A 25300-nucleotide genomic window follows, 5' to 3' on the forward strand; every position below is an offset into this window, starting at 1 on the left:
ATCATTATGACATTATGCATCGCATAAAAAAAGTCTATACACACTATAATATAATAGTATGATAATGAAAATTGCAAACATTGTATAGGTAATATTGTATCGTATTGTACGTTTGTACAGAAATTAATTCAATCGACTTGGGTGCGGTGGATCTTAGAACACGAAACGGAGACGGCTACTAAATTTAACTAACAGAAAGACAAAAAATATAATTTTACTTAACACGGAAAATATTAGTTATAAATATGAAAAATTATCAGTAATATCAGCAAACTTGCTTTTTAAATGTATAGAATATAATATTCAGACGTATTAATTATTTATTAGTTTATTGCATAGATGATAGATACCTACATAATATCTATATAATACGTCCAAAGAAGGATAAAGCTACTTGTCCTCCACCTTAGATTCAAACCTCAACTGCCATTCGGAAAATACATTTCTAAAATAGTAATAGTAATACAAACTATATACAAATCTATTCTTATAATAAGTGAATATATCTATTAAAATTTATTTATTTTAATGTTTTTCCTGTCGAATATTGTACAATCCTACAATAGGTGTAAATGTATCATATTGATATAGCTAGCAAAAATGTTCAAAACGTGGGAAAGTGTGATTATGCGAATCTGTTTTCTCAATAAAATGTGAGCTTGAGTAAAGAAAAATTAAACCCCCATAAATGTGATATGCTATTGCAGTTACCTAGTAACTATTTATTCAAATTTTTCAACCTAAACTTTCTGTAAGTCATACAGACATACAGTAATAACTAATAAATAAACTATTAAGTTTGGATAATATAATACTGTTTAAAATATAGCTATTATTAAGGGATTTCATTGATAGGTTTTAAATATAAATACTGTAAATAATTTTACTAAAAAATCAAATTCATTCACAAATCTTCTGATAAATATTTTGATTTATTATATATAATAAATAGACAATAGTTAGTAAAATAAAATTATAATAATGTATAAAATATTAATATTAAATATTATATTATCTGAAATTTTAAATAAAAAATAAATTCATCGTCTTACCGCCCAAAATCAAGATAATGAATTTAAAGGGATTTTTAAGTTTTTACGTTGTTGTACATGTTTATTTTTAAAATCGATATAAGGTTACATACAATAAATTACGGAAACAGAATATTCAGAAACATGGTTTAAGCCACGGTCAGAAGTAGGGTATGGATTAATTAAATCCACTTTGGACAGAAATTTGGAATAAATTAAAAAATAATATCGCGTCGATTCTACTATTTACGAATTACGATAACAAAAAATTGAAAATAAAAATTAGATTTACGAGACTATCAGCTTCAATCGTGGCCGTGGTGGTGGTGATAACTGATAACGAATTAAATTCTTAACTAATTTGTATTTTTTTATAGTGAAGTGTTTTCCTTTTCGCCTTATTATTATGTTGTTATTATTGTTTATCAATTATTATCTATTTTTTAATGTAAATATTATTAATCGTGATAGTTGTTGTTACTCTTATTATTTTAATAAATAATCACGGTTTCCGTCCAACACTTTCTTTAGTCTTCGCAGCTAGTATTGTACTGTAGTCTGAGTCCACCACGTAGTACGTTTTGTTTTCGTTCACATCGGTATGTATGATATACCTAGTACCTATATAGTCTACTATCCTTATACAGTACCATTGACAATTAATTATGCATACGAGTATTTTATATATTGATTGGTATGCAAATTATGTTTTTTTACGCGTTTAAACTTCAGTGTAATGGAATTATGTTTCGAATTATAAATCGGTAAAAGAGCAACAAGTGATTATTATAGACACTATTGTTTATTTATAAATAGATATTATTAAACATATTAATAGTAATATTCATATTAATGTAAAATTATTAGATAATAGTTGCAATTTCTTTATTAATATTATCGCTAAAAAACAAAGACCAATCTCCTCTGGACACGTCTTAATTAGAAGGTACTGTTACTAAATGGTTCCCTTCCACAAGTTATTCTAACCAATTATATTATTTATACCAATTACTTTACTCTGCCGTGTTTTGTATAGATTGTAAATTAAGCTTTTTCAATAATAATAATAAAAAAATATTATCACCTATATAACTAACTGATGTTTTATTAAAACTCAAAATTTGTATGGTTTTAACTTTTAACCAAACCTTACTTTTTATGAGATTTTATATTACATAAATGTTGTTCCTTAGTATTCGAAACATTTATGATTAATTCAATATTAATAAATCACAAATATCCAATGATTAGTATTTGGTAAATGTTATGCATTTAGAAAAAAATAAAATAAGAATTATTCCTTAACTTATTATATCATCATAAGAATATTATATATTATTAAAAAATAAAATGAGTTGTTATATTTACTAAGTACTAATTTAGTTCATAATATATTGCATTGTACAATATAATTAATTTAAAAATATAATAAATTCCCAAGCCATTTTTTGTATTAAAAAAGGGTATGTGTATTTAATTTTTTAATAATATATTATGTATTTTGGTGAATATTTTACAATGTATATTTAATATTTATATTAACATTGTCATTTTACAGATAAAAAAAAATGCTGTCATTAATAGATCCTCGTTTTGAATGTTCTATTTGCCTTAATTGTCTGAAAGATCCAATGCTAACTAGATGTGGACATCGATTTTGTTCCGAGTGTATAACTACATGGCTTAAGTAAGTTAAAACAAAATATATTATTATGTATTTTTTTTATTAATTTCTAAAACATAATATACTGTCTTTGATTACTGATCCCCAAATTTACAGTCTAAACATAACATTATTTACAACTGGGAGAGGGGAGACTACTAAAATTTTAGTTTAAATTTAGTTGGAGGAAAATTGCTCTCCAATGTTATGAAATTTTCTAAAATATAGTTATAGTTCTAGAGAAAATAAATTGCCTCAGGAACATAAAAATTATTTGTATATACATGAATAGTATACAATTTTGTTATAACTTTATAAGTTAAGTCATGCTACGCAGTGTTTATGTTGCGGGCAAATGAGTCTTCTGTTTTCACGTAAATGACCGATTTTTTTGTACGCATAAGAGTCATCGATATCTAGGTAAAAAAATTGGATTGTGCATGATCGAGTTGCACCACCTATACCAGTCCTATTTTCACCTTTTCTATTATACATTTTAACAACAAATTACAGCTATAAATAAAAGAAAAATGAATCTTGAATAACATGTTAACAACTATTATTTACTATAATTATTAAAAGTAAATGTTGACATTTTTGTGGTGTTAAAATTTTAAATTAGATGGTGGGGGGTATGTACCTCCACTGGTTACAGGTTACTATCATAACTCTTAAGTAACTAGTTATTACCATAAATCTTCAAACGTTAATATATGTATTCTAAATTCTAAATAAAAATATTTTTTTTTAAATAATCACTAGTAAATATGAAAAGCCATGATAATAGCAGGGATGTCGTTATCTTTCAGCAACATACTTATTATGCATTTATCATTTTTAAAAATTAAAATGCATACAACTTTTGTTGAGATTCTATATTTTGTTATGTTGCAAATGTTTTTAATAAGTTCATAGGTTACTTATAAAATGTTAATTGTGTATATTTTTATAATATGTTTTACCTATACCAACATTGTTTTTGTTTTAGGCGTAAAAGTCAAATTTGCCCAATTGATTTATTACCTCTAACTATAGAAGGTTTATTTCCTGATAACTATACAAAGCGAGAAATAGATGAGCAAAAAGTTGCTTGTTTAAATACTGGTTGTGATGTAACAATACCATTGTTGGAAGCTGATCAACATTATGCCTCATGTGGATTTAATAAAAACCAAGTTAGTTAGTTCTATAAATTTTTAAATAAATTATAATTATTAATTTATTAATTTCTGTAAGTACTGGCTTAAAAATGTATTTTACCTACTTAAAATCAGAGGCGCAAACTAATTTAAATTATGGGGAAAAAAAAAATGTATTCAATACCCATCTATTAAAATAAAAATTTTTGTTGTGCTCACTTATATATAAATAATAATAAAATGTAGTATCTAATAAAAATATAAAATATAATTTACATTGTGAGATAACAGTAAAAAGGGGGCAGTTGCCTCCCCCTTACTCCCCTAGGTTTGAGCCACTGCTAAAATATCAAATAATTTTGGAATTTACAATACTTTCTTGTTACACGAGACTACCTTGTTTTGTAAAACATCACAATTCTGTTATATAAAACTACTCAATTTGGACACTTTCTTATTATCACAGAACACCTCATTTTTATTTTTACTAATAAATCATATTAAATTTTTTGAATGTGTATTATAAATGTCCACATTCAAAGAATAAAGAAAAATAAACAGTATTCATTTGTAGTATATTATAAAAGCCATACATGGTATGTATTGAATAATAATAATAATATTATCATTGAAGCATGTTAAGAACACAAACAAATTGTAATTCTATCAATAAAATGTTAAACTTGAGAAAAAGTTACAACAGTAAATATAATTTATACAAAAATTTAATGTTTTTACATGATTCATTAATAATTATTTTATTTGAGTGTGTAAAACACCACATTTTTTATATAACCTTACTGCTTCTTATTCAGTCTTAGGTTGATAGGTCCATAATATTGTTTAATTAACAAAAAAGTAGTTATAAAATATAATAACACGTCATGATTAACGTGATCACTACAGCGACATTTAAGTGAGACTGCAAAACAGTCTACTTTTAACTATCAAGTTAATGTAATAAAAAGGAAACATAACATTACAAAAACTAATAATATAGATATTATAAATTGCAATTCTGGTACACAGTGCATGGAAGAGATGTTGTGATAATCATGATAATAGCCGCAATCTCGTATAACAATAAGTACTAAAATAACTAAAATTGATCAAGTTCTAAATCGTTAATTATATTCAAATTGGAATTAAATCATTAAAATATGTTTATTTGATTATTTTGAAATTCAGATAAATGGAGTTGCTGATAATCTCTGCCCGTTCCATTTAATTGGATGTAAAGATACAATAAAAAATAAAAGTGAATTATCAAACCATCTTGTTATGAGTGTTCATCGACATATTACTGTAAGTTAACATAATTAATATTTTGTTTAAAATAAAATATTTAAAGCCTTATAATTATTTTTAGCTACTTACAAAATCTCATATTGATTTCATGAATAAATTTCAAATCAGAGATGGTGCACGTTCTAAAGCTTTAGAAGCTACACAACTGTGGGATGCAAACAAAGATCCTAATTCTGAAAAAGCTTTAATTTGGTGAGTTATATATCTATTCATTAAAGTATATTATAAATCTTAATTTAATACTCATTAATAATTTTAAAGCAAAATTTAATTAACTGTACTATTCATATGTTTTCCTCTTAAAATCCTCATTAAGTACAAAAAATAAATTCCTAAATTTAAAATACTATGCAACATTAATAAGGTATCTAACTTATAATTTTTATATTTTAACCACATTTTATGATTTAAATTAATTACATTTTTTATATTTTACAGTAATTTATATGAAAGAATAGTTGTATTGGAACAAAGTAATATTGAGAAAGACAAAGATATAGAGCGCCTAAGTCAAAAAAATACTATTAAGGACAAAGATATTGAACGACTCAGTCAAATGGTTAATAATTTAATTGTAGAATTTGCACAATCTCAAAATGCAATATCATTAATTACATCAATTACATGCAATGGTGTGTATATATGGAGATTTGAAAATTTTATGGAGTCTTTGAAATCAATGCGAGAAAAGCCATTACAAACACGATACTACACTCCAGGATTCTACACATCTTCTGCTGGATACAAGTAATTGATTTTTAATACAAAACATCAGATATTTGAAAATTTTTTTTTTAATTTTAGAGTATGTGGTCGAATAAATATGTCATCGGACAATCGTAATCTTTCTTTATTTATTCACATGATGCGTGGTGATTATGATGATACTTTAATTTGGCCATTTTCTGGTCATATTACTTTATCTTTAATCCATCCAACGAATCCAATGCAGTCCATTTGTTTGAAAATGCAATCGTCCGCTGAATCTGAAGCTTTTAGAAGGTGTTCTTTTGGAAATAATGGTAATGAGGTTCCTTCTTTAAATCCAAGAGCTTTTGGTTATACTGAATTTGTTTCCATTGATGAAGTTCTTCAAAATGGATTTATTAAAAATGACTCAATTGTGATTAAAATAATTGTTGAATGTATTTAACTTTTGATCTCTTAAGTAAAATAATATTGTACCAGGTTTATAAAAATATTATATATTGTAACTATATCCGTCCATAAATAAGTTTATTTTAAAACTGTTAAATTTAAAATACATTTTATAGAATAAATTAAAATTTAACAAAATGTGTGTTATCAATTTTCAATAACTGGCAAATTAGGATTTACTCTATTATCCTTGATTTTATAATCCTTGGCCAGGTCTATATCCTAAAAATATATTATTATTAATAACAATATTGATTATTGAACAAAAATGTATTATTGATTCTTACTGAACGTGGAATCCACCAATCCAAAAGTCTTAACAATATATGCATAAATGATACTACTAGTAGAAATGGATATACTCCAGTTGGAATGTAACTAGAATTAAAATATTTTTTTTTAAATAAATAATTTATCAAATTAGTTTTAAGGTATAATACCTGCGCAATTGTTTTCCTAAACTTTTTGGCGATTCTAATGATACCATATTATATACTATCTCTGTTCTTTTGGCAATATTCATCCAGTTATACAGTGATTGCACTTTTTGGTGACATTCAATTGGTGGAACACCAAGTTCACTATTTACTTGGTTAATAGCTTTATATAATCCCTGGAGTATAGCTAAAAGTTAAAATAACTTGAAAAAAATGATTTTATAATGTAACACAACATATACTAATTTTAATTTTTTTTTTTTTTTTATAAATTACATATTTTTTAGTTAATGTGGCATTGCTATCAACATCTTTTTATGAATACAATCACTACACTAAATCACTAAAGTAATGTGACTTACATGGAACATTAGGTTCAGTTAAAATTATCAGTTCTGGAGGTAATACTTCTGGTATACCACCTACTCTTGTACTAACAATCTTTAATCTTGAAATTGAAAATAAATATTAAATTGTATTATTAACAAAATCAAATATAATATTATTATTATTGAAAAAAAAAAAAATGAAACCATACCCACAAGAAGCAGCTTCAACAATAGCCATACAATATGCTTCTGTTAAAGATGTATTTAAAAATATATGTCCACGATTAAGTACATTGCATACTTGTGAATGCTCCAAGCTACCTAGTAATGTTACTTGTTCACCAATATTCAAATTGTTACGTATGTCTTCAAGTAGTTCACGTTTAGGACCATCCCCACCAATAATAAATTGAACCTACATTATTTATTAATTTATTTTACTAAGAATGGGTAAATAAAGTTAATATAATTTTATAAACAAATACCTTTTGATTTTTTAAGCAAACATCAGCAATAATTTGAGCTAACAAATCAACACCTTTTCTATAAACCAAACGACTAACCACAACAATCGTAACTATGAACTCAATTAATATTAAATTAGTGCATTTTAATAAGTATTTTTAATATTGTATTCTAGACAAAAAGTTACTTTTATTTTTTGCTCTTAATTCCAACTTTGGAACAAATGCTGTTGTATCAACAGCATTTGGTATGACTGAAACTCTGTGATGGTTAACACGAGCTCGTAATACTGTATTTTCTTTACTAGAAAATAATCGTTTTAAAATTATATACATAATGTATGTAATTAGATTAATCACTACCCAATATGTGATACACAAATGCAATGGTTACAATCAGCTAATGACATTTCTAAAAATTTGTTTGTTATAATAGCTGAAGTGTCTGCAAATCCAAATAGTGAATGGTCTGTGAATACTGTCTAGAAATCAGATGTTTTTAATTATTATATTTTACATATGATAACTGAATTGTTTTTACTTGGATGCCAAGTAAACGACCAATCATCATTGTTTCATGAGCTAAAGTTGAAAATGCTGAATGTCCATGTATAATAGTTATTTGTTCACGAACTAAGACATATCTAATCAATGGTAAAGAAGAAACCATTGAAGGTAAAACACATTGGTTATAGAATGGTTTAATTGGTAAATAGTATACCTAAAATAATTGTTTTATTATTCATAAAAAGTATTAAATAGTCCAAATAAATTTTAATTTACTTTCAATCCATTTGTCATGTAGCGTACTCCAACTCTATCTTGGTATGAATGAGTTAAGACAATAACTTTATATCCTTTCATTAAAAGACATTGTGACAAATTGAATATGTGTTCTTCCACTCCGCCCATATTTGGGTAAAAAAAATCTGATGCCATACTAAAATTATATTTTTAAACATTAATTATACAATTTAAGAATTTCTATTGTTCATACAATTATAATTTTGTATAGTACATAATATCCAGTCCTATTAACTATAAGAATTTATAATTGTATAAAAAATGGCTATACAAGTATTAGCATTGATTAAGTAGATATACTTAATCAAGTAATAAGTACCTACAAATAAATTTTAGTTTAAAGTGATTTTCAAAATTTCTAGTTCAATGAATTTCTTTATAGTAACATGAAAATGATGGTTGTAAGTATATAGGTATTGATTTATTATATAAACATTTTTACCAAGTATTTATTTATTTTTTAAATAATCATTAAAAATTCAAAATTGCATTTATGCTATTATTCCTAACACACTACTGTGATGAACAGATAAAAACATTACCAGTCATTGATCATGAGTCATAATGTGAAATAATTGTTTAACAAAACAGTAAAAGAAACCTTAAAGATTGGATAAGTGCATGACAGAAATAAACGGGATTTCATTGACTAACCATTCGAAGAGTGTTTTGCTTGGTATTTATAACAATCTCTATCAATTAGATTAATCAGTATGAAATTAGTCAGTAAGATATGGCCACTTGCATTTTAATCAGAAAAAAAGTTATAAAATGTCATTTATGCCACAAACTTACAGACACAATGAAGAATAAATAGTGCATAATTTCTAACTCGGTTACATAGTACATACCAAATTTTGTGTTTCATTTTGAAATTTACACAGATTGACCGTAAGTCGTTGAATAATTTCGGGAGGACCTGAAGAAGATTTTGATTACAATAATAACTGGAGCAATATTATATTCCACCTCATTAATCTGTGCTACCTAGTAGTTAGGTATGAAGTATAAACTAATTACTATAATATAATAATTTAGAAAAAAAAAATAATTAAATAAGAAATATCAAATAGAATCGCAGTTGCAACAATCAAAATAAATATTAACAATTTTATTATTTATTGTTTAATGATTCCAAATTACTGACAAGCAGGACAAGGAATGAAGCATTCAAGCATGGCTAGTAGCATAAAGTATAACTCTATGATAATAACACAAATCTAGTATCATTGATTATAGAATAATACGTTATCGTTACCATATCATTCCGTGGGTTATGTACCACCTAGATCACGTGACAAGTAGATCCACGTACATTTTTAAAAATGTCATTATAGCTGATTGTAACCATTGCAATAAATTGTGTAAGTATCACATATTGGGTAGTGACTAATAATAAAAACGCGGATTCGAAAATTTCGATTAGTTACTAGTTAGATAGGATTTGACTAGAAGAAATAAGAAATGGGGGAAAAGGTAATGAAGCTTAAAAAACAGGCCGTTGTTACCTACGTATATTATTTTTTTGAGATAATTAATTTAGAACGTAATAAACTAACTTAACCGGGGGCCAAACGTTCTACGAGTAAGTATAAATAAATCTATATGACTCCCGGGGGCCAAATGTCCTATCTTAATAATAGACGGGGACGAAACGTCCGTGGACTCGTTTTTTTTGACGGGGACGAAACGGCGGGGCGAAACGTCCGCGATTCCAAGAAAGGCACAGGAACAGTATTATTTACATTCGAGTGAGGTTGAAATAGCATCAACCATAGACGGTGAACTTGATGAATTGTGTTGTGTTTAGCACGGAACCAAAATTGAGATGAAGGGAGAACGTTATTTGATCTTACACGAAGGGTTAGTCGTTGAAGAAAAAGTCTTAAGCTATTTTTCAAGAAAAAGGGTAAAAGTCAAAAGGCTTATTGGTCTACAATCTGTATGAGTCTTGAAAGTCAAGTGGTTTGATGGTTTTGCAAACATAAACTTGTATTATTTAAAACCAATAAAGGATATTTTTTGAGAGATATATCAAAGTCAGCTAGGCCCATAGGCGCCCGCAGAAATTTTTCTAGGAGGGTGCAATGTTAGGATTTGTTATGTAATAGTGCGTAATACCTACAGCAAATTTGAAAAATTATTTCTCGCCCCCGTCCACCTATATATTATATTTGCATCACTACAAAGACAAAATTTATTTTATTTTTACATTTAAATAACAATTATTCCACACAAACGATTTAAAAGATTCACCAAAATCAACGATTAAAAAAAAAACACATTATACTATTTATTTCTACGTCTTCCACGTCTGGTCAAATACATCAAAGTCACGGCGGACAAATTCGCGGACGTGGTGGATGTGGTAGACACAATACAAGTATGTCTAAACCGTCTACAATTTATTCGGAAGCACTCAAGCACTGAGATCGAATGTGTCAGTCGGTTAGTTTCAATAACAAAAAAGTTAAAAAAATTAAGTAATATAATATTAATAAAGTTAAGAAATAGTCTAACACAATATTAGATAATTATTTAAACAGTTTAAATGGCTACAGTATATAACCAAGCTGCTTAGCTGCACCATTATACTATTCTACTATATAGCTACATATTATCATGATCGAGGACACGATCGGGCATGAGGCGCACGGGAACGTCCACCGAAAATGTGCCATTTATATAGATTATAGAGCGTTTAGACACCTGCGGCATGCAGGATTGACCAAATAATTGTACATGCCCAGCCGCCCAGGGACATATTAGACTTACTTCTTAGGGGGAGGGGGAAACTCAATTGTTTTCTTTAATTCAAGCTCAATTTACAAGTAAAAATGCGTGGTCGTGAAATGGTTATAAATTATAATATACAGTAATAACGCCATCAACTATGATTTATGATATAACAACTATCTTAAATCATATATTATTATGTGATATTGTATCTAAGTATTCTAAGTATCTAGTCCAAGGGTGGCCAGACTTTTTTTGGTCACGATCTACTAAAAATATACTTCACTTTTGAGGATCGACTTCCATACATTTTTTTTTTCGTAATTGTTAAAATATGACAAATATGTATTTTTTTAAATTTTTGCAAATTAATATATTAATATCATAGGTACAACTAATATCCTGTTAATATATTTTATTAGAAAGATTTTTGAAGAACTTAACAAACAAAGTTTAAAATTATATTTATTATCTATCAAACAAAATCGAGGTTTCTTTTTTTTTTTTTTGAAAAATGATCAATAATTATATTTTGATGAATATTCATTATTACAATATCTTACGCTATGCACCACTGCGAAGCTTAAACAACGTTTTTTATACAACGTTATAACAGAAACAAAAACAATTTTTAAAATTTTTAAAAAATCAATTAACAAAAAACTAACGAATTTGAATAGGTACTATAAAACAAAATGTAATATCAACAAACACAATTTATTGATATAATAAACAAATTTGTATAATATGAAAAAATTTAATTAGGAATTACAAATAACATTATTTAAAATAATGATTTTATCTATTTTTATAATTTAAGAAGCGAACATCAGATATTGACACAGTGATGATTATAATACAACCACATTATTGCCGAAATTTATATGTAATATAATTAGGTAGTAACTATTGTATCTTCTTACACGTAACCTAGTGATAAACCAACTACACTATATATTAAATTCAATGTAATGAATAATTATTTACTAATGACTTAATCAACGAAAACATAAATGTTCAATTTTGAAAAACCTGAAATTTGATAAACTTTTTGATAGCTTAAAATAAAAAAGAACTAAGAAGTAAATAAAAAATATATAAACAAAAAATTGTAAACATGAATATTTAAAAATATATTAAAGAAGAAAATCCTTAAACCCAAATTTTAATATATACGAGTATATATTTTTTTTTTCAGAAAACCCAGAGTTATTCAAAACTACATAATTATTATTATTTTTCGTATTATTATTAAATTTATAATAATTATTATTATTGTAACTAAATATGATATCACTTTTTATCTAGGTACCCACTATTCTTTTTTTATAAACCATTATTCAAATAGTAAAAAAGAAATGTATGTTTTAGAATTAAATAATACCTATAAGTACCATAAATTACGATTTAATACAATATATTATAACTTTTCATCAAACTTTTCACTATGTTACAATAAATTAAAAGACTTTTAAGTACCTACTACAGTCTACAAAAAATCTGCAATTACAGTGAAACTTCCATATAACGAAATGTTTTTGAGAACCATGACCTTTTTTGAAATGGATAGTGGTGGAAAACGGTATTTTGTTTTTGGAGGAAAATGGCTACGGACGATAAATTTGGCACCATAATGGCGGTGGATTGGGCGTAAAGGAAACGACGATTTGGCGATTCATCTCTAACCACCACGTTCCCTTTACCTCACAGTGTGTGTGATTTTTTTTTATGGGTTGCTTAAAAGAGAAAGTGTATCTGTGTATGTAACTTGGAAAAGTTTAAAATCAGAATCAAAAATGCTGTTAATGCCGTGACATCACCAGCTATGATCAGCAACCTTTCTAGTTTCTATAGTATGGCCCCAACATAATTTATGCCCAATCCACAGCCATTACGGTGCCAAATTGGTACTTTTCGGTTAACCCGACTACCACGAGTCTCAATTCCATTATCTCGACTACCTCCTCAGAGTCTCGACCAACATGAATTTGACATATATATATAATTAATATAATGTATATTATAATAAAACTTTTATTAGGTATCACATAATCACGAATTTCTTAACCTTTCTTTATAAGACATAATTTTAAAAAATGAATCATAAATTATTAAAACTATATATAGTAGGAACAAAAACTAAAAATAAAATTCAAAATTAATAACTAACTCGAGTAGGAAAATGTTCAGCCATTTAATTTAAAACACTTATAAATGGATTATCGTGCTTTTGGCACCACATGAATTTAACCAAATAACTGTCTGAGAAAGTGAGAATTAGGAGTCAGCGTTATTGCCAACTTGCTTGCTTGGACATTCAATAAGAAAATATCCCTCAATTTGCTATGCATCACCACCCAAAGCCAGATTTAAGCGCAAGCTATAATATAGGCTGCAGCCGCACCACAACAGGACCCTCACCATCATCATAGTATAAGTAGTTGTATATCTAAAAAAAAAATAGTTCCGTCTATATAGTATAATATATGCCCTTCTTATTTTCTAAAAACCCTCTGGAAAGGCCCACACTACAATTGAGCTTAGGGGCCACAAGTCCTAAATCTGGCCCTGTCACTACCTAAGGTATATGTCACAGGCCACAGACACGGGTTAATCCGTGGTCACATGGTTAAAAAACGATGCGCATCATTCTGCTAACAGCGGTTTAGCGGTTGGTTATAATTATTAAATATTAGTTATTTGGTTAGATAATATATAGTCGCGATGATTGAACACGGCAGTTGCCAGTTAGACCATGTTAGACATAGATTAATCTTTACTATCTAGGTATGTTTAATCCAGCGGTTCTCAAACTTTTTTTTTGCGTACCACTTAGGTGCATTATTAATCAGTCACGTACTACTAATGACTAAAAATATAACGATCCAAATTGTACAATTAAATACTTTACTTTTTAGTTAAATACATTTATTTTAAATAATACGGCAGTAAAATACCACAATATAATTGTTTTTATTAATTAGGTAGTTTTTTTAAAATAAAATATGAATTAAATAACAAAATTTCAATGAGATCAGAATCGAATATTTATTTTTAATTTTCTGTTCTACCACCATTTGGACTTACGCGTACCACCATGTAGTCTTTCGTGTATTGAGAACCGCTGGTTTGATGTATGAGTTAGACCAGTTTATGTGGTAGTCATGGCATCAGCCGGTAGTCGGGATAACCGAAAAATCAACTGTATAGATAATTTAAGATAAATTTGGTTATCTAACCTTTCCATCAATATATTGGTCATTAACCTTAGATCATAGAACCTTAGATCTAAGTCATTAACCATGGGCTAAGATATAATATCTTAGTCCGTGTCATTAACCTCATAGATTAAATCTTAATATGTATAAGATATAACCTTATGTTAGGTGTATATATTTTTTTATAGTTTGTATATAAATTAATTGTATTATATTATGTCGTTTTGTATCTGTACACTTGTAGTTTTATGTCATGTTTTTATAGCCAAGAGCTAAGTTTTTAAATATAATTATGTTTATAAAGACTCATGTTAAGTACTGTACAGGTAATAGATTATGCAGTATTGTGCACGATTATAAAGAACGTTTAAAAATAAAGTTCTCTATAAAGTTCTTTATAATTGTATTATTGTGGTTAGTGGTTAACTTCCTAATCAGAATTGATAAGTGACAAATCTTCGGAAGCTGCACGATGTAGAGATTCTCTACATGGTGGGGAGCAGGGGAGCTGCTATCTGAACATTTTCACAGACATGAAATTAATACATTTGCGATAGTAATTAAATAAAATAATTAAGTCATATTATACGCATGATAAAGTTTACTTTACCATGATTAAACGAGTATTTAAAAGGTCCATTTGTGGACATCATGCCGATTGCCGATTATCGGCAGGAGAGAGTGAGGCCAGACAGTGAGGGAGATAGATAATTATTATATTAATAAAATATCTAGTACAAAATATATATATTTTAATAGTAAAAACTAAAAGCACGGATTAAGATTAAGATATTAAAATATATTTACCTATGAATATTCTTATTCCGTGGTATTAACTAAAAAGAGTAGTCATTTAATAATTTAATATTATTTTAAAAATTTTAAATATGTACCTACATAATATTATTTAAATATTATTTAGCTTTGCACTGAATAGGACATATTATTATTTTATGAATTATCAAGCACAGTGCTACCGTGGCACGAGATACGAAAAATCCCGTATAACGTGGGCGAGACAATTATTAGTCACGAGCCCGCTCCGAACGACGCTATAAACAATCGCCATTTTGTGCCATGATGTTCGAGTCCGGTACCTGACGCTTGTCCCCCTCCCCACGACCCCACCACACAAGTTCTAAGTGTAGTGTATTTACACACTACTGAGTACTGACCGCCGGCGAGGGAAGCCTAAATTAAGTAAATTACAATTTTCTTTTAAAGCCGTTTCTGTTTGTCGTGACTTCTGAGTTTTGAGTTGTGTATCCGAACAGACAGACAAACGATCTAAGACTGAGCTGTCTGTCGTGCCGCGTGCACATTCGATCGCGTAGTTACCCGACGGGTGATCGACCGTAGAAGACAATAGTGTTCAAAAAAACCGAATCTCGTGCATCGACAGGAAGTCATGGCTAACTCACGTAAGTATAGTCATGCGTTGTACATAGCACTCTGCACGCGTTTTACTACCGGTTGTGTATTTTTCCGTAATACGAGCGTTATTGGGTTTATCGACTTGTTCAAACTGTCATACGCGTCATGCGAAAACGTTTTACAGCCGCGTTCCGTCCACAAAAAGTGCGCGCACCCTACCGCGTGTCTTGCAAATGGAATGCGCCGCGTTCAAAATGTCAACGGGACTCATTAATACTTAATGTTACGACATGAATAACGTAGGAAATGTGTAAAAATCGATTAGGTGTATTATATACAAGGAGAACCTTCTTTGCCACAGGGGATGTTTGCTATGGGTTGATACTTGATAGGTATCTAGTGCAGTAAGTGTATGTAACAAAACATAGTTAATGGAGATTTGTTGTTTGGGCGCTTTCATCTGTACGCCTGCTAGTAACTTAGTTAATACGTCATTACAACTTCATAGTTTTGTATCAATATTCAGAAGACGGTCTATTGTAAATTCCCCATTACTATCATTACTATTTTCAATTAGGGGCTGTGTATTTAATTCAATTTTACAACTCATTTGATACAATTATAAGTCTATTCAAGTACCTACAACTTAACTTTTATTCAGTTTATGTTCCAATCAATGCTTAATTTACAAAGAAAGTTACTCATTTTATATTTATTATAGAATACTCGACTGGTCAGTATGGAGGTGGCGGGGGTGGTGGTGGTGTAGCTGGTGGATATGGTGGATATCCAGCATATGGAGTTCCTCCTCCAGGCCCACCAGGTTATCAACAGCCTGGTGCGCCTCAGTCACAACAAACTCAACAGCCACAAAGTGGATACCCAGGTAGCGGTGGATGGAATCAACCTCCACCACCACCAACAGCAGCTACTCAAGGTAAAAAATAATGTTGATAATCCAGACAACAAATTCAACTAAATGTCCATATTTTCACAAAATAAAAATATATATACATATAATTTGCGGAGTCTTATAATCATCATAATACTTCAATTTATGCAGTGCAAAAAGATAACAATTTATAGTACATCATAAATATTTTTTTTAATTGAATGTACTAAATATTTTTGTTAGTTACTATAATTTTGAAAATTAAACAAATTTGTTGTAAACTATTATCAGCTTTATATAACCATTATAAATAGTTTTTCAACCTTCTCAATTTTATTTTTGATAAATTAGGAGGAGGATACCCTGCTTATGAACAACCTCCGCCTAGTTTTAGACAGCAAGGAAGTCAACAAGGATCATTTAATGGATCAAGTGGTGGAAATGGTTATGGTGGTCCACCATCAAGTGGGGGATATGGCGGACCTAGCAGTTTTGGAGGTAATTATTGTTTTCATTTCGCTCAATTGACACTTAATGTATAAGTCTCATCATTTCTAAAGTTATTAACCTAACTAATTTTTAAACTTTTAGGTGGTAGACAAGATCGTAATAGCAGTGGAGGATATGAGTGAGTATATTTATTAATTTCTAAGTCTCATTTTATGTTTGAACGCAATAAAAATAATTATTAAGATATAAGTATATATAGTACAGTTATTTTATCACAAATATACTATGTCTGTATTTAGTAAGGTTTCATTTGTTTTCTTAATAGAAACATAATATACTATTATGAATTTCCTAGCTGTACAAGAGTAAATTAAAAATTTTAATTGCATATTTATGTTTTGCTTAAATAATATATGCCATATTTATATATTAGTTATATTATATTTTATGGCATTTTTATACTGTTTGATAATACATTAATAACTTAGAATAGTTGTGGTAAAATAATTGAGGTATTATTGAACTTGTTTGAGCATTTATTAAGTACAAATATTTAATGCTTATGGTATTTAGGATTTTTTTTTGATTTTTTGGTAATAATATGACAAACTGATAAGTTACTAGTGTTTGGTTAAAAATTCAAAATTGTTTTTTTAAATGGTGTTGAGTATTTTATTAACAGGTATAATATTATGTATATATCAAATAGTGATGGTTAAAATGATGTATAGTTTGATACTTGCCAAATGTATGATAATAGTTAGATTTTTCTATCATTAAGTAAGTCAATAATGCCAATATTGATTAAAATATTATAATAACCTGTTATATAAATGGCTCTGGAGACCATAATCTATGTACAGGATTCTTCCTAGTTTGTTTTTACTGTATATAGTTAATATTTAAGTAAATTAACAGATTATTGAATTTTTAAATTTGTAGGAAATAATATTAATTAACCCTATATTCTATTCTAATAAGATAGTCTGTGATGACTGATGAGTCAACTATTTATATGCTTGCATATAATGCATAAAAACTAACATGCCCCCCCCCCCTACACTCTAATAATTGGTCTCCAACTTGGTTCTTAACTTCACCTGACTATAAGCATTTATTTCTTTTTCTTACCATCAAGTTTCATAATAGGTAGATTCATTCTAATTTTAAAACTAACGAAATGATCTGCCGAGTGTAAATTTGCTATGTAGTTTGTTATGTAGCATACTTGTAAGACAAAAAGCACATGCAGGTGTTGTGTCTACTTAAAAATTCAATAACCTGTAAATTTGTTTTAATATTAACTTGTTAAAGATCTAGTACCTAACTAGTAAAAATAGTAAAATAATCTGGTATATATATTTTTTGTTATGTGTGTTTATGAAAGAACACTTGTATAGCATCCTTTAAACTAATTAATGTATTTAAAAAAATTATATTTAAGTATCATAATTAAGCATTAAAATAATGGTCTAAAGCTATAGAAACATAAAATGTATTATTGATGTTAATAACAATAACAAATTTTTAACTATTTGTTTAATTTAATGGATTTTAAAACATTTATTTTTAAATTTAATTAAAAACTAGGTTTATCTGCATGATTTTTTTGGTATATTGTATACATGATTGGTTTTGTGTAATTTGTAATCAAATTATATTATTTAACCCAAAGTGTGGGTGCTGTGTTCAGTTACATAACAAGGTGACCTAACTTTATTAAGTTATTATTTAGAGTAAATACTAAGTAGTTCGTTTAATAAACTTTAATGGTTATTAGTGATATTTTTATTACACTGAAATTATGACGATATTCCAAGCCATTGGATGCTATTTTAATTTTTATGGATTTTAAATTAAGTTAAACTTAAAAACTTAAAATAGTTGTATTTGAGTTGAAATTAATAAATTAAGGTTAATTTCAACTCTAAAATTAATGTTTATCCCGTTGGATGTTTAAAAAAATATATATCATTATATGTTGTTCTTTTTGTGATGTGGCCACTTTAAAAGTTGATTGACGTTCAATAATGTTATTTAAATAATAAAATGTATTAACCATTCTAGATTTTTGGTTTAAATATATTTATTATTTGGTTTGTTCAATGGTTGATAAAATACATCTTCTGAAAAATTTATTGAAACTTATGTAGGCTGTTATGTATTTTAAAGGACTTAAGTATAAATAATTTTTAATTCAAAAGTGATTAATTAATTGTATTTTATTTTAATAAGTTACATAAATAACATAAATAATAAACAAATTAAAGTGATAACCAACTATTGGTTGTAGGTATAATTAAACTCCAAATTGTGTTTGTTGTTATACTATATAATATGTATCGATATTTCATTAGACAGGAAATTTATCTATTTTAAAAATCAATTATTAATCCCTAAAATGTGTATGATATGGTTATGTGTGTATAATTATTGTTTGTTTTATTTGAATTATAATTGATATTTGTTATAAATGGAGTCTAAACTATTTCATACATTATATTATAATGTTATTTACCAAATTAGTATTAGATAATAAAATCATTTATATAGAGTTTTGTATGCTGAATGGTGTACATATAATTTAATTTTATATTTTGTGTATTAATATTTGTTGGTATTTAATTATTGTACTTAAAAACTTAAATATTTATTTCATATTTTATACTTTGTCTCAAATAAGAGTACCCATAAGACAATTAATCACTAGACTGATTTTGTCTGATCAAACATACTTATTAATTAGCTTTTATGACATTTGTTTTTAGTTTGTGTTTCTGAAGACTGATTGTAGTCAAAAACTGTGTACAATGTTAATCTCATCTTAATAACTACCAAGGTCTATGAGTTACACTAGATGTTACACAAATTTTGTAGAAACCCTCTGCCTAAGGTTTTCTTATTTAAGATAGTATAGTCACAGATATATTCATAAAAACTATCTTATGATTATGTTTATGTTAGGTTCAATTTATACATTATTTTATTTCATGATATTGATATTACAATGAAGATGCTGTTATATAAATCAATGTTTATTATCATTTAACAGTAGTCAATCTTATTTTGAGAAAAGTGGTTTTTTTGTCAGATTAAGTTACTGCTTGTTAATTAAATATTGATTTCTCGATAATATTATGTGGTGATCTATATATTAGAATATACTTAAATAGATCATATTACTTTTATATTGTCATGCTTATAACTTGGGTAGTAGAAGCTATAATATAAAATATATCATAATATATTTTTTAGCAATAGTTTATTGGATATTACTATAGTTAGTTCCCTATTTCATCAAAATGATTTTCAATAACTAATTGACAAATTTCAATATATATATTTTAATATAACAGATCTTTATTAATTTAAGTTGATGTTTTGATGTTTTTTAATTATGTTGAGTTCATGGTTATTTTTTAATATATTATATTTTATTCTATGTAGATGTTATTATATATTTTTATTTAAAATAGAATAACTACTTTTTTGAAATTTAATTATTAGCAAATATTTTGAATAAATATCTTTTTTTAATAACCATTATTTATAAGTCTTAATTAAGTATACATATATAAAATAACTACTACAATATCATAAGTTATCTTAAAAGATTAAATTAAAATAAGATTTTTAGTGAATAAGTATGTTAGGTACTATTATTTATTTTAAGTTAAATGGTTAAGTAGTTATAGACATTTATTACTATTCATAATATGAATATTAAATTATCTTAGCTGTTTAATTATAAAATTAAACATAATGACGTAAGTTTGTTGGTACTAATAATAACAGTAGTTGTTATCTTGTTATACAAGAATAACCTTATGCGTCTAGTATCATAATATCAAATTGTTACTTTAATATATTATTTTTATGTGACTTCTATGAAAGTTCACTATCTATTGAATATAGATGAGTCAATTATTAAAATATTGATAATACTTGGTACATAAAATATACTAGAGTAACTGGTTTTAAATTAAGTAATATATTATAATATATTGGTCCAACAAAAACTTTGAAGTTATTATTCTAAATGTGTAAAATTGCATTAAATAATATTTTTATTATCTAAACATTCTAAATAGTCCAAAATTGAAATTGGGTATTTTTTATGTTATATTATTTAAAAACTATGCATTTATTTTTACATAGACAATTGTTTTCAAGTACTTGTTATATTATAAACACATTATATGTATATGAATATGTGTATATAGGTTTTCCACATTTCATAAATGCTAGTAAAATTATTTTACCAATTACTTAAGTACAAAAATCCAAAATTTGTATTAAAACATACATATTGCATTCTCTGAGCTTTTATCATAACATATAATTACAATTTTCATTATTTTTTAAAAATATATTGATCACTTAAATAAAATATTTAAAAGCAAAATAATAAATTTTAGATATTTTTATATTAAATAAGGTAATTTAAAATGTATTATTACTTTTCATGTACTAGTAATTATTTAATGTTTTAAACTTTATGTCTTTATATCAAAGTTTAATTTAATGCTCATTATAAATAATTATAATTCTCTGTATTTTATTTTCTTAAATTATTGATTTAATTATCAACCAATAAATGTTATCGTGTTTGATTTGTTGATTTTGTTCTAGTTCCGGCGGCAGGGGTGGTTTTAACAAAGGTAAATAGCACTGTATCCAAGTGGTGCTTTTATACATTTTAAGTTAATGGTTCATAGGCGCTCAAATAAGTCTGTTAACTATATAAGTATATTACCCAAAAGCTGATAACAAGATAAGTTAGGTATCTTGTCAAGGTAATACTTCTAACCTGTATTTAGCAATTCTTCATCATTTATATACTAGAGAACGGTATTTATGATATTTTATTCACTTTTTTAAATCAAGTGGCGTGCAAAGTGGTTGGCAGTTTCACTATTTATTTAATATATAATTACAATTTTGAGTAACAATTTAGGGGTATATACTTCGTTTCAAGAAGAAAGGGGCTTGTTATTTACTTACAGCTGACTGTTGGTGAACATTTTCAAGGCTCTGTTTTCTGTACTTACTTTTCCGACACTACTGACTGCATGATAAAATTGTTACTTTGTTGTCAGTTATTGTTAGTTGTAATAATTTTTGTTGGGGCACAGGTTCCTTTTCTTGTGGAACGGAGTATAGTTTGTAGTATTCACATGAATATTACATATACATATTTGGTGATTAGCTACATACTAAAGTGGTGCTGTTTATTAAAACATAAAATGATGATTTTGTATGTGTATAATATTTATACTTTTTACTATTGTTAAATAGTGGTTGATTTTAGTATATATATATATTATAGGTGATATTAAATTATAAATTAAAATTCTATAAAGTTACTATCTATATTATAGATATTATTACTTCTACAAATAAAAATTTTAAAACAAATATATAGTTGAAAACCAATATTAACTTATTTCAAATTGTTTAACATTAAATATAACTAAATTATTAGGTTTTATATTAATAGAATTATAACTAATATGGTAGATGAAATACAGTGTATCAAATTAATGTACTTATACATTTAGAAAATTGATGTTTAATAATTTAATATTCATTTTATTTTTTTAATAGTTTGATTTTTGATGTTAGGTTGGTTATGCGATTGGTTGGTTTAGTTATGAGTTATATTTATTATGTTTATCATGAAATACATCATGTGGTTATAATAATAATACCATTTTTTTCTTTTATATAAAATATAAATATATAGTTTGTTTGCCATGCCATTATTTGGGTTGTTATTAAAATGTTCTTTGGCACACAAATGGTTATTTTATTCATAGGTTACCAATAAAATGTGTTAATATTAAGCTAACAATTATCTTAAATAGAAGAGTGTGTATTGGTTAAATGTGTTAACTGCTCCTCAATAATGCACGCCACTCAAACTGCCAGATGCAGTTTTCATTGATTTGTAGTTAATAAAATTGTATTCCTAATATTTACATGTACCTGTTATATATAATGGGATGTGTGTCCATGGTTTTTTCATTTCAGTTAGTATAATAAAAGTATTTTCTATTTGAATCTCCATAAAAGTGTTTACAATTGCTTAATATTTAAATTATTTACAACTTGACAATACTTGGAAGTTATTTTGTTTTCATACCTTTTTGAGGATGAGTTTTTAATAAAGTTGATATTTTGTTTAATTAATACAATAGTGTATTGTACATTAATATTAAAGTCATATTTCATGGTTTACAGAAGTATCTGATTGTCTTGGTTTTTCTATTTGATTATTGATATTTGTTGTATTAATATTATTTGTTAATTCTTTTTTTTTTTCTCTAGGTAGTGGAGGACCTCCTAATGATCGTAGTGGTGACTTCATTGTCCAAGAGGACACAATATTTGTTTCTGGCATGTCTACAAACACTTCTGAAGCTGATATTGAACAACACTTTGGTTCAATTGGCATTATCAAGGTATAATATCCAACCCATAATAAGTACATATCTCATATTTGTTTCATTTTAATGTAAATCATATTTTATATTAGACTGATAAAAAAACGGGAAAGCCCAAAATTTGGATGTACAATGATAAATCAACTGGAAGACCTAAAGGTGAAGCAACCGTTACATATGATGATGCTCATTCTGCGAACAGTGCTATATCCTGGTTTAATGGTTTGTATTAAACTACTGTTAAAAAAAAATTCACTAAACTAAACATAAAACCAATTAATTGAATATTTAGGTAAAACATTCAATGGATCTACAATCAACGTCCAATTAGCAACCAAGAGAGATAATTGGCAAGGTGGACGTGGCGGTGGTACAACTGGAGGTAGCCGCGGTGGTGGTGGTAGAGGTGGTGGTGGACGTGGAGGATATGGCGGTGGTGGTTATCAAATGGACGACCCTGTATCAGATGATCCATCAGAAGGAGGCGGAGGATTTTATGGTGGCCCAAGAGGTAATAATTTGTCATAATTTTAAATTTTAAATTTATGTTAATATTGAATATTCCTTTTTAGGTGGAAGAGGTGGCGGCAGAGGTCGTGGTGGTGGTAGAGATGATCGTGGACCTCCCCCAGACCGTAGAAGAGATGACCGTATGAGTAGTGGAGGTGGCAGAGGCGGTGGTCGTGGTGGTGGAAATGATTCAGGTGGCCGTGACGGAGACTGGAAATGTTCAAATCCAACTTGTGCCAACACAAACTTCTCTTGGCGTCTAAACTGTAACAGATGTAATGATCCAAGACCTGAAGGATTTGGTGATAGTGGCGGCAGACGAGGAGGTGGTATGGGTGGAGGGCGTGGTGGACCACCCATGCGTGGACGTGGAGGTGGTATGGGAGGTGGTCGTGGAGGTCCTGGTATGGGTGGTGGTCGTGGTGGACTTGGCGGCGGCGGAGGTAGAGGTTTTGGAGGAGGTAGAGGAGGACCTGGTGGACGTGGTGGTGGAGGACGAGGTGGTGGACCAATGCGAGAGTAAGTTTATATTAATTTATTACAGAAAATTTATTTATTAAAATGTATTTTTTTTATTTTTAGTGATAGAAGAGGAGACAGAAACCGTCCATACTAATTATTAATGATAATAAATAAAAACTAAATATTTTTAGCAATTAAATTTTTTTTATACATTCTTTTATTGACAAAATATGCTTTGTGTAATTGTAGCTAGATAAAACTTTACTAAGTAGTAAATTGCAGAAATCCAGATGTTCATAAATTATTATTAGTTTTTCTTTTATGTAAATAAATAATAAGGTAATCATATAAATGTGATGAACAAGATTTCTGTAACCATGTATTGTTTTTTTTTTTTTATTTGAATGAAAATCATAACTTTTTTCATCGTTTAGAATAACATGTGTGACCTCAACCTCATTTTCATAATAAAATTACTTGTATTGAGTATTATTACACAAATACCGATATTATTTTTTGTATCTTTTAAATAATAACGTCTGTAATTCATTTAATTTTGTTGTTCTATGGTATTCTCACTATTTATTACTGTGATAAAGTAGTAACTGTTTCCTTATTTTTATAATTATAATCCAATTTTTTATAGATGGCAGGGGTAGATAAGATACTTGAAAAATCATAAACAATAAACTAGGATTGTCATGTTTTATTTTAAAAACCAGACTAACATTTTCTTGTGGGAAAAATAATTACCAATCCACAGTCAGTCACTCTATTTTTTTATAATTAGAATTCTACTCACAAATGGTCAGCACTCCACGGCATGTTTGATAAAAACTTAATCAATGTTACAAACTAGAATGATTATCAATAAAATAG

At 27.4% G+C, this 25300-nt stretch overlaps 3 protein-coding genes across 10 annotated transcripts; 2 read left to right on the top strand and 1 right to left on the bottom strand.

Moving 5' to 3' along the window:
- Nucleotides 1-1119: 1119 nt before the first annotated feature.
- On the top strand, nucleotides 1120-6437 carry LOC114120558 (TNF receptor-associated factor 6-like). 3 transcript variants are annotated; one of them, XM_027982497.2, is made up of 7 exons: nucleotides 1120-1630; nucleotides 2590-2718; nucleotides 3683-3869; nucleotides 5022-5138; nucleotides 5203-5333; nucleotides 5580-5888; nucleotides 5946-6437. In XM_027982497.2, the coding sequence occupies exons 2-7, from the start codon at nucleotides 2600-2602 to the stop codon at nucleotides 6292-6294; spliced, it is 1212 nt and encodes a 403-aa protein (XP_027838298.1). In that variant the 5' UTR covers nucleotides 1120-1630; nucleotides 2590-2599; the 3' UTR covers nucleotides 6295-6437. The 3 variants fall into 3 exon arrangements, with proteins under 3 accessions (XP_027838298.1, XP_050055466.1, XP_027838308.1); XM_050199509.1 differs by lacking the exon at nucleotides 1120-1630 and adding an exon at nucleotides 1658-1795; XM_027982507.2 differs by lacking the exon at nucleotides 1120-1630 and adding an exon at nucleotides 1840-1977.
- On the bottom strand, nucleotides 6361-15190 carry LOC114120547 (phosphatidylinositol N-acetylglucosaminyltransferase subunit A). Of its 3 annotated transcripts, none has more exons than XM_050199508.1 (11): nucleotides 15095-15190; nucleotides 8313-8469; nucleotides 8071-8250; nucleotides 7893-8011; nucleotides 7718-7833; nucleotides 7551-7642; nucleotides 7275-7480; nucleotides 7099-7184; nucleotides 6740-6923; nucleotides 6587-6677; nucleotides 6361-6521 (listed from the first exon to the last, which is right to left on the bottom strand). In XM_050199508.1, the coding sequence occupies exons 2-11, from the start codon at nucleotides 8466-8468 to the stop codon at nucleotides 6447-6449; spliced, it is 1305 nt and encodes a 434-aa protein (XP_050055465.1). In that variant the 5' UTR covers nucleotide 8469; nucleotides 15095-15190; the 3' UTR covers nucleotides 6361-6446. The 3 variants fall into 3 exon arrangements, with proteins under 3 accessions (XP_050055465.1, XP_050055464.1, XP_027838289.1); XM_050199507.1 differs by lacking the exon at nucleotides 15095-15190 and adding an exon at nucleotides 9592-9614; XM_027982488.2 differs by lacking the exon at nucleotides 15095-15190 and adding an exon at nucleotides 9185-9522.
- A 199-nt stretch (nucleotides 15191-15389) lies between these two features.
- LOC114120410 (RNA-binding protein cabeza-like) lies at nucleotides 15390-24975 on the top strand. 4 transcript variants are annotated; one of them, XM_027982302.2, is made up of 10 exons: nucleotides 15392-15708; nucleotides 16383-16598; nucleotides 16905-17051; nucleotides 17145-17181; nucleotides 21636-21664; nucleotides 23334-23467; nucleotides 23542-23671; nucleotides 23742-23960; nucleotides 24022-24478; nucleotides 24542-24975. In XM_027982302.2, the coding sequence occupies exons 1-10, from the start codon at nucleotides 15696-15698 to the stop codon at nucleotides 24573-24575; spliced, it is 1416 nt and encodes a 471-aa protein (XP_027838103.1). In that variant the 5' UTR covers nucleotides 15392-15695; the 3' UTR covers nucleotides 24576-24975. The 4 variants fall into 4 exon arrangements, with proteins under 4 accessions (XP_050055463.1, XP_027838103.1, XP_027838112.1 ...); XM_027982311.2 differs by lacking the exon at nucleotides 21636-21664; XM_050199505.1 differs by lacking the exon at nucleotides 16383-16598.
- The last annotated feature ends 325 nt before the right edge of the window (nucleotides 24976-25300 follow it).

The sequence above is a fragment of the Aphis gossypii genome, chromosome 2, assembly GCF_020184175.1.
Source record: "Aphis gossypii isolate Hap1 chromosome 2, ASM2018417v2, whole genome shotgun sequence".
Lineage (NCBI taxonomy): Eukaryota > Metazoa > Arthropoda > Insecta > Hemiptera > Aphididae > Aphis > Aphis gossypii.

What these genes read in the sequence shown, in the direction of transcription:
- LOC114120558 (XM_027982497.2), top strand. Translation starts at nt 2,600, where the DNA reads ATGCTGTCATTAATAGATCCTCGTTTTGAATGTTCTATTTGCCTTAAT. An exon ending in TGTATAACTACATGGCTTAA is followed by an intron (nt 2,719 to 3,682) that starts GTAAGTTAAAAC and finishes TTTTTGTTTTAG; the next exon opens with GCGTAAAAGTCAAATTTGCC. An exon ending in TCTGAAAAAGCTTTAATTTG is followed by an intron (nt 5,334 to 5,579) that starts GTGAGTTATATA and finishes TATATTTTACAG; the next exon opens with TAATTTATATGAAAGAATAG.
- LOC114120547 (XM_027982488.2), bottom strand. An exon ending in ATTTGTGTATCACATATTGG is followed by an intron (nt 7,834 to 7,892) that starts GTAGTGATTAAT and finishes ATTATTTTCTAG; the next exon opens with TAAAGAAAATACAGTATTAC. An exon ending in ATTGGTGGATTCCACGTTCA is followed by an intron (nt 6,522 to 6,586) that starts GTAAGAATCAAT and finishes ATATATTTTTAG; the next exon opens with GATATAGACCTGGCCAAGGA.
- LOC114120410 (XM_027982302.2), top strand. An exon ending in ACCAACAGCAGCTACTCAAG is followed by an intron (nt 16,599 to 16,904) that starts GTAAAAAATAAT and finishes TTGATAAATTAG; the next exon opens with GAGGAGGATACCCTGCTTAT. An exon ending in CAGGGGTGGTTTTAACAAAG is followed by an intron (nt 21,665 to 23,333) that starts GTAAATAGCACT and finishes TTTTTTCTCTAG; the next exon opens with GTAGTGGAGGACCTCCTAAT.